This window comes from Piliocolobus tephrosceles, chromosome 20 (genome assembly GCF_002776525.5).
Source record: "Piliocolobus tephrosceles isolate RC106 chromosome 20, ASM277652v3, whole genome shotgun sequence".
Lineage (NCBI taxonomy): Eukaryota > Metazoa > Chordata > Mammalia > Primates > Cercopithecidae > Piliocolobus > Piliocolobus tephrosceles.
This window is the reverse complement of record NC_045453.1, coordinates 46072261-46081856: the sequence shown is the minus strand read 5'-3', so window position 1 is coordinate 46081856 and position 9596 is coordinate 46072261. Positions and strand designations below refer to the sequence as shown.

General features: G+C 39.6%; 1 protein-coding gene across 6 annotated transcripts in view; it reads left to right on the top strand.

Annotated features, from left to right (window-relative positions):
- MACROD2 (mono-ADP ribosylhydrolase 2) overlaps positions 1–7975 on the top strand; it is a 2106139-nt gene extending 2098164 nt beyond the window's left edge. For 3 of the 6 annotated variants that reach the window (XM_023217826.3, XM_023217824.3, XM_023217827.2), the window contains one exon: positions 4629–7975. In XM_023217826.3, coding sequence (XP_023073594.1) covers positions 4629–4675 — 47 coding nt within the window. In that variant the 3' untranslated portion in view covers positions 4676–7975. The remainder of the gene's footprint in view (positions 1–4628) is intronic. The other 3 variants (XM_023217825.3, XM_023217828.2, XM_026456119.1) reach the window with 3 other exon arrangements.
- Positions 7976–9596: the final 1621 nt, after the last annotated feature.

Below are 9596 nucleotides of genomic sequence, written 5' to 3'. Positions count from 1 at the left end.
AAGGTTTAGCAACAGGGTGGAGTGGGCTTGCATCCTGTGCCCTTTCAGAATGAGCTTCAGGGAACTCCCAGGAAGATAAAAAGCCTGGTCCAGACCATGTTTAGGAGTTTTTCCAGACCAACATTCTAAATTCTCTCAGTGGAGACTAAAGTATATTTAGAATGATGAGGGTAACTGAGTCCAAAGCCAGTACTGCTTGCTTCATGGCAGCCAATTACACCAAGAGACAGGGTGTTGAGGCAAGGAAATGACTGTATTCCAAGAGCCAGCAAACCAAGAAGATGGCAAACTAATGTCCTAAGGATTCACCTTAAATTTATAGAATTTTAGGCTCCTTTTATCTTCGAGGAAAGGGAAGAGGGAGGTGATTGAGATCAAGAGGTGACAGACATCTGGGCTACAGCAAGGGTCCAAGGGGGAGTTGTGAAACTTCTTTGCCCTTGGTCAGGTCACATTGCGCCTATAAATCTTTAACATAATGTTGTTACTTGTGTGCTTACTGTCTTTATCTCTTGGGTGGTTAGTTTTGGGAAGGAACTATGGTCATCTTTGCTTTAAAGTTAAATTATAAACTAAATTCCTGCCATTGTTAGCTCATCCTACATGAAGAGATGAGCAAAAGCAATTGACCCAAAAGATATCACTGGACAGGGGCAGCGGGGAGCAAAATGGAGCTAGTCATGCTAAGTCTCCTTTACACTGCTACATGAATGGTCTATAATTCTCTTCCATACCCTGAGGGCTGATGAGAAGAATTAGAAGAAGGAAATCATGCTTGCTTTTATAACTGTTCCAACTCCTGGTTTAAAATATTTAGTTGAAAAAAAAAAAAAAAAAACCTATGGAATAAATGAATCATGGGTCATCGAGTGTAAGGCACAAATGATACGTTGACACCCTTGCCCCCTATACCTCCTTGCACTCCCTGCATGTTCTTGATGGTTCTCTACACTTTCCTAAGAGGCTTGGCTGTACCATTTTTGTGCTCCAGCATCACAGAAGAATAAAGTTTGGGAATGTGTGAAAGAATACATGTCTTCTTCCTGTATGGTCTTGAACATACTTTAAAACTAAATGTAATGGTATCTGTGTAATGCATGTATAGCATAAGACTGCTAAAAAGTATAAGCTCATACAAACATGTTCTTATAAATATTTCTTTTTTTTTACTTTCTTTATATATTTAAAATAATATCCTGCTAAGCTGCAGAAATGATATGGTTGAGGAGTTTCCATTAAAAAGTAATGAAGTGAGACTAAACCTGAACAATTTAAATGCAAGCACCTCGGTGCTTCCTTTCCTTTTACCCTTTTGCTGCCAATAAACTATAGACTTCTTGTCTAGATTTTTTTCTTACAGACATTATTACTTTCCTGTGTGACCAGTATCCAGATAAAGTGCCAGGATTACTCTGTTTTTCTTGGTTAATATCAAAATGATATTTTTCTTGAAAATAAAAATGAACTTATATGTTCACCCAAATGAATCAGGTGTCGAAACTTTTTTTTTTTTTTTTTGAGACACAGTCTCACTCTGTCACCCGGGATACAGTGTAGTGGCACAATCTTGGCTCACTGCAACATCCCTGGTTCAAGTGATTCTCATGCCTCAGACCCCTGAGTAGCTGGGATTACAGTTGCATACCACCATGACTGGCTAATTTTTTGTATTTTTAGTAGAGATAGGGTTTCGCCATGTTAGCCAGGCTGGTCTTGAATTCCTGACCTCGAAGTGATCTACCTGCCTCAGCCTCCCAAAGTGCTGGGATTACAGTCCAGGTATCAAAACTTAAAGTCCAAAATTAGTTTAAGGAAACTAAATTCCAGGAAGGAGAAGTGACATGCACAGGGTCACCTGGCTCATAAATGGAAATTTAAATACTCCAATTCAAAATTCTGCTCCCTAAGCAATAGCAAGTTTCTGGACACAGTTGTCACAGAGGCAGAATGTGACTTGTGCAACGTCACTGACTCCCACAGCAATATTTACACAGAATGGTTTGTTAAGGTGATCTGGTCATTTGACAGGAAGAATTGCTCCATGAATCATACCTTCAAGGAAATTAAAGAAATACAGTGAAATAGAGAGTTCAAAGACATAATACAAGAATGTTTGGCGTTGTATAATTTGTAATTGTAAAAAATCAGGGGTAGCATAAGGATACAACAGGGGGAGGGTTAAATGAATCAATGGAACACTTTCCAAATGTAAATGTTTTCCAACAAGTATTTGAGGGCAGCAAAGATGGTTATGAAATCTGAACCTTTGGTTCTGGAGAAACATGGAAGACTGAATGTGGCTTCTAGGTTGAGCTTTAAGAGGCTTGTAACTTCCATTTTTGCACTCTCATAATGCTCGCTGCCTGGAATCCAGACACCTTGAAAGAAGCCCAGGTTATCCTATAGAATGAAGGAGGTCACATGGAGAAAAGTCCTAGAAAATGAGAGTCCCTTTCAGATGTTCTGGCCCCAGCAGGTACCACCTCAAGCAGATGAACTGCCCAGCTGAGTCAAGACCAGATGGTAAAATCATGAGAAATAATGAATCACTCATATTATAAGCCACTAAATTTTGGGCTTCAGATTGTTGATACAAAGACAGGCCTTATGGCCACAGTCTTGCATTTTAATGCCCACCTTGGACCTTGAACCACTCAAGGTAAGGAGTTGGAACTGATAGCTCTGCATAAATAAATCTGGGACTTTCAGCTCAAGAAATTCATAGAAAGACTTGGATCTCTACCAGGTACTGCAATGGGGAAAGAAAACGGCTCCCGAGATAGACAGAAACCACAAATACACTGTGAGCTTGAAACACAATTGTATGTGAGCCAAAGTCATGCAGTAATAAACAAATTGAAAAATGAACTGAATAGTCGATTACAGACCAGTGTGATGCCTGGTGTATGTGGCAAATGGAAATATGAAACTATCCCATGGAATTTCTGCAAAAGAAAAACAAATTCTCAAGCTGAATTTACAGTTTTAAGACTTACAGAACACACAAGGAAATGATCCATTTTGAGTGAGAGTCAGTAGGTAAAATTACAGGACAATTAGCACTATGAGAACATAAGAGAGGAGAGAATTTTGAAGATTTTATAAAATAGCTACGTTTGAATGACAAAACAGATAAAAGCAGACATAAAACAATCAGAACACAGCAACACTAAATAATTAACAGCAATAGAAAAAACAAATTAAAATGTAGTAATATAAAAGACACATGAAGAGACAGGAAGGAGAGCAAGAGAATAATAACCAAGACATGTTAAGTTCAATAAGAGTTCTACAAGGAGGTAAGGCAGTGTAGGGCTATGTATTTGATTGATACCCACCAAGCCTCTCCAGGCTTAATTTAATTTGGACTGAGATTACTGAAAACCAGGGACCCCAGATATAAAATACAGAACCACAATGAAATCCCACCACGCTCCCACTAGTATTGAATTATAAAGTTAACACCAGCAAATGTTACAGAGGATGTGGAGCAGCTAGAACTCTTGTACGTGGCTGCGGAACATATAAAATGGTTCAACCACATTTTAAAAAATTGTTAGTTTCTGGCAAAATTAAGTATATATCCATCCTATGACCCAACAATTCTATTCCTATTTGAGAGAAATGAAAACCTATATTCATAAAACCCTTGCACAAGAATATGCATAGCAGATGTGCTCACAAAAGCCCCAAACTTGACACAACACAAATGTCTAGCAGCAGGAAAATGAACTTTAAAAAGTGACATATACATACATGGGAATTCTAGTTAGCAACGAAGAGGAACAGATTAACAAAGCAGCAACATGAATGAATCTCAGAAGCATTACGCTGAGTGAAAGGAGATAGACACAATGAGATACTTGTATGATTCCATTTGCAGGGAGTTCTAGGGCAGAAAAACACTAATTTATGGAGATAGAAATCAGATCATTTGTTCTTTCCAGCAGGAGTGGGGTAATAGGGAAGAGAACTTTCTGGGGTGATGATATAATGTATATCTTCATGGTGGTGTGGGTTTAATGTATGCATTTTTCAAAACAGATTGAAATGTATGCTTAACATCTATGTGTTTTCCTGTAGGCGGATTACACCTCAATTTTAAAAATCTAAAAAAAATAAAATGTATAGGCTCTTCTAGGGCACAGTGTCTTCTTAGCGTTCTCTCATGGGTAGTGAAAAAGGCAGATAATTTAATAAATACAGTCTGAAGTGGTGGCATAACCATCAATGACTTTTGCAAAGCAGCATTATGAAAATTGTTATTTTTATATGCCGATCCCTGGAAACTAGTGTGTGTGCATGGGCCTGAAAAGGGAAGCCACATCAACTCAGGGTTACAGTTTTCAAAGAATACTTTGAAGAATTGAGTGAATCGTCCCCATCAGCCAAAGCTCGTTGTCAATGTGGCATACATTTATTAGCAGTGATTTATATGCTCTTTAAAGATACCATGTGCCAGCAATTACAGCTCAGATATCCAAAGCTCTTTGATAGTCAAATAAGATATTCCTGGCCTATGTGAGGGGTGAGAGACATTTAAATGGCTGTATTAAAAAGGTATTCCTTGCTAAGCCTGTGAAGGTGTCTTATCTTCAATCTAACAAATGGCTTCTCTTTGTCTTCAGCAGGGGCACAAGATGAAGCGAAGGAACAAAGAAATGGAACTAAATGACAATCCACGGCATTGCAAGGCCTCTCCTGGCTCTGGGGGAGTTCGGGAAGATAGCAGCACACGCTGTGGAGGAGGGTGGGGGTGGGGGGAAGGCAAGTCCCACGAAAGGACGGGGAATCCTTTACTCTAATTTCTCCAGCTGCATTTTGTTCCGTTTATCTGCAGAAAAAGAAAGAAAAAAAGAAAAAAAAAAAAATCTAATTTGGTGGAGGGACCCACGTTAACGCATCTTTCAGGCATTATCCTTGTAATCTCTGTCTTTTCTCTTGCAACTTGGCCCCAGGGTCACAGTGGCTTGGTCGAACAATCACATGTGTATCCTGGCCCGTCTGCTTTCTTGGTTATTTCACAAAGCTGGTCACACAGTGGTGTATTCAAAGGAAGGGGAGGAAGACAGTTGTTTAATGAGCTGCAGGCTACATTTTAGGAATCAATGAGCCCAGCAGCAGTATAATCCCGAGACAGAGGAGGCAGGATAGAAAATGGGCAAAAACCTTGGAAACCACTTGGAAAAGGTCTGGACAGTGAGGTGAAAATATTTTCTTCAGGGATTCCCAAGGCACAGTGTGTTCCAAGTGGCTAATGAGAAATATGGAAGCTGAATCTTTTCCAGAGCAGAGTGCAGAGGCATAACAGAAGGGTGGGCCCTGGCAGCCATCTGGGTCTCTTCCTTCCTAACCAGGGTGGCAGGTGCATCCTTCTTTCGCATTGACTTTCAGCAGAGCTTACTTGGTTCACGAGGTCTTCACATGGAGACCACCAGTGAGAGGTGACTCTTTGCTGGATAACTGTAAAGGATGGCCCTTTGCTAGGTGTTGCAGTTAAAAGCTAAGACAAGGGGCACTGCATTTAGGACCCAAACATATGCCTATGAATATCAAAAGCTCCTCCTGAAATCTCTGTATGTTTTCCATAAAAGAACATCCTGTCTTCACCCAAGGCTTGACAGCCCACAGGGTAGTCTCATTTGAAATTACAGGAAATTAGAGCTTTTGCTTGCAGTTCTGTCTTCCTGGTCTGTGTTTAAATGGTGTCACTTGTTTATGCCAAGTTCAAGGCTGATGTGATGGTTGTTCCCCTCACCCAGAAAACCCTGAAGGGGAGGATACAGCCCTGAAGGGGAACAGCAGTACTAAAAACCCAAGATGCCAGTGGGCACAAGGGATGGCGATCTTGAGGAGGCCAGGCGTCATCACCGGTATCTATCCTAGAGCCAGTATAAGGCCAGATGCCTACTTCCACAGCTTCCCTGGGTTCCAAAGTCATGTCACTGTTTTCAGTGGTAACATATCATTTGTTTCATATCTTCTTAAATCCATCTTCTTTATAAGGGCTTTAGAGTTAAAACTTATTCATGCTGTTTTTCCTAACAGAGGGAGAAAAATCGTGGATTGAGTATTATTTCCAAAATAAAAGGATGTTCTGTTTTCTAAATATTCCATCAAATTCTTCAGTTTTGTACTTTTTCGATGGAAAATTCCTCTTCTTATCTTCCTATGACTTTGGTTTTAGCCTTTCTGAATTTGTTACCCCTTCTGGATGGCTTATTTGATATACTGGAATAGTTAAGCTATACTTCAGCATACGCAATATATTCTAACAAAAATTTTTTAAACAAAATCAAGACATCAGCAAGAATGACATTTACATGACCTCATAATGTGGGATTATGGCCTTCTGTTGCTATTCCAGTTTGATATGGAAACAGCTATATCCTCTATTGCCATTAGATGTTGCTTTTTGGAAAAGCAAAGAAAAGGCTCACTTTAAAGAATCTAAGAAATGATGTCATCCAATATTGACAGTTTCTATATTTCATGCCATCTTTATAACTCAGTTGAAAGTTGCCATCATTCTTGTGAAGTGTTTGACAAGTACAATCTGCTAGAAGCTCGTTTTTCTCGTGACTCCCAAATGTTAGTGCTACTCAGCCTCAGTAATGAGTTAGAGTTGAAAAAAACATGAGGGAAACAGAGGGACAGAGATTTTCTAATGAACAATGATGGAAGAGACCTAATGTCCTCGCTAGAAACAGCCAGGATGGGAATTATCCAGCCCTGGCATTCTCTTTATCATCAATGACAGTCATTTAATTCATTTATTTTAAATTGGGTGGGGTAGAAGTGGAAGGAGGGAATTCTCTGCCTAAAAATTCTAGAAGAATGAAAGTAATCTTTGTATCCAGGAAGCTAAGAGAATGAGGAATAAATATCTTCAGCCCCACTCCTGAATTTGATTTATCTTCAATCTATAATTAGATTGTGTTTTCATTTTTGCTTCGTCATGCTTGTTGACTGCTATTTGGCTATACAGTTTTATGCTTTAAAACAAATGATAAAGTTAATTTCCAATTCAATAGTGAAATATTAACAATCTAACTATAGCCAGATCAAAGACACCTGAACACAGAAAACCTTCATTTGCTGGTGCTGCCATTGGCTGGCTGTACAATGGAATAGATTTGAAAAGCTGATTGATTTTCCTGCACATAAATTCTGGATGTCAATTTCCAACCAAACTTCAATCCAGCTATGTGGCATGAAAGGTTAAAGGAGGGAGGGAGGAAAATAGCCCTATGTTAGTCATGTTTGCATACAGAGGACCAAAGTAGGCCTTCAACATAATAGTTCTAATTAAAATGGTCCTCGCTGTAGGAGAGACAAAGGGGCTTTTCCTCTAGCTGGTAACTATTCAGATGATGGACAAGTCTTCTTTCATAAAAGATTACAAAGAAAGCATCCGAATCACTGTCTGTGATACTGGGTCACATATTAATCACCGCAGCTAATTGTAAATCTTTCTATGAAACACTGAAAAGCCTCTTTGTGAATTAACACAGTTCTGCTTGATGCACTTGATTTGAAAAGACATTTCTCTGTATGTGGTGCATGTCGGCTTTGCTTTGAAAAATAACAAAGTTAGCAGAATATGTTCAATATATTTTCTTGGGGAATAGGGTTTTTATTACATGATTCATTAAGGATTTGCCTTACCCTGACATTTGTGATATAAAGGAAAATCAGAAAAAAAGTAATTTTGTTGATCAAGGTATGTTTTTACTTAATGCAAATAAATGTAGTCTGTTGCTTGCAAGGAAAAAAAAATGGCTTCTGATATCTGGTATAAACTGCTAAATAGGATAATACGTGCCTCTTTTGTTAAACCAGCATTTAAATGCTGGACTGCTTCTAAATCTGTTTGTTTCTTTTCATCTGTGCCATACACTAAAAAACAACTGTTGCCTTCATACTATATTTGTTAGAGCAGAATACAAATAAAATTTGAGAGGATAATGTGAAATTATCTGTGTTTTGTGAAATTTGTTCTTTAGCCACAAGCAATGAGTAATGAAAAATACTCAATATGATTTGATTGCAAATATACGTATGTAAAATTATTCCTGTAAGTCAGCTTTAACTTACTGATAGTTTTCCCTTACTAAGACTGGTCAGCGTGTTGGCCGTGTTTTTCAAATTTTAAACTATAGAGTAGTTTTGTATAGATACAAATCCCAGTGTCTAAGTTTTGGCTGAATACTAGATAATTACTTACCCATAGCATCAGCCTCTGAGATGCAGGATATAAGTTGTTGAGATAAAGCCATTGGTACTGTGAATGTTGGTCTATCTTTCAGAACCCATGACCATCGCTGGAATTTTTAAAGAGTGTCTTTTATGAACCAGTCACTACGCTGACACTACAACCATGGCAGCAACGATTCTCAGTCTACCATTGATGGAACTGACAGAATTACAGAATTATTAAGAGCTTAGCAATGGGTCACCAAAAAATCACTACAGGAAAAACTCAGCGTTCCTTTGAAAATGGAATATGCTTTCCACCAAATTTAGCTCCCTTCATCTCCTACAGAAGTGGCATCAGTGTTATTATTTGAGGAGGCAATAAAGAAAGCCAACTGCTGTATCAAACAAAGCCAGATACTTAATAGTTTAAGGATAATAAAGTTTTTCAAACTGCTGTACCACCAGAGTGTTTTTCCCATAATAAACAAGGTTGGATGAGACAAAAATTATAGATAGGACAGTCTTACACTGCAAAGGACAACCTCAACAGAAATGCTTCAGAATGGCAGTGAGGATAATGAGACATGGCCAGGTGCAGTGGCTCACGCCTGTAATCCCAGCATTTTGGGGGACCAAGGTGGGTGGATCTCCTGAGGTCAGGAGTTTGAGACCAGCCTGGCCAACATGGTGAAACCTTGTCTCTACTAAAAATACAAAAATTAGGCAGGCATGGTGGCGGGTGCCTGTAATCCCAGCTACTCGGGAGGCTGAAGCAGGAGAATCACTTGAACCCAGGAGATGGAGGTTGCAGTGAGCCGGGATCACACCACTGCAATCTGGCCTGGGTGACAGAGACTCCATCTCAAAAACAAACAAAGAAACAAACAAAAAAGAAAAGAAGAAGAAGGAGAAGGAGAAGGAGAAGGAGGAGGAGGAGGAGGAGGAGGAGGAAGGGGAAGGGGAAAAAGAGGAAGAAGAAGAAGAAGGAGGAGGAGGAGGAGGAGAAGAAGAGGAAAAGAAGAAGAAGGAGGAAGAAGAAGGAAGAAGAAGAAGAAAAGAAGAAGAAAGAAGAAGGAAGAAGAAGGAAGAAAAGAAGGAAGAAGAAGGAAGAAAGAAAAGGAGAAGGAGAAGGAGAAAAAGAAAGATAACGTGGCAAGATGGCCGAATAGGAACAGCTCCAGTCTCCATCTCCCAGCACGAGTGACACAGAAGACCGGTGATTTCTGCATTTTCAACTGAGGTACTGGGGTCATCTCACTCGGGAGTGCCGGACAATCGGTGCTGGTCAGCTGCTGCAGCCTGACCAGCGAGAGCTGAAGCAGGGCAAGGCATCGCGTCACCTGGGAAGCGCAAGGGGGAAGGGAGTCCCTTTTCCTAACCAGGGGAACTGAGACACA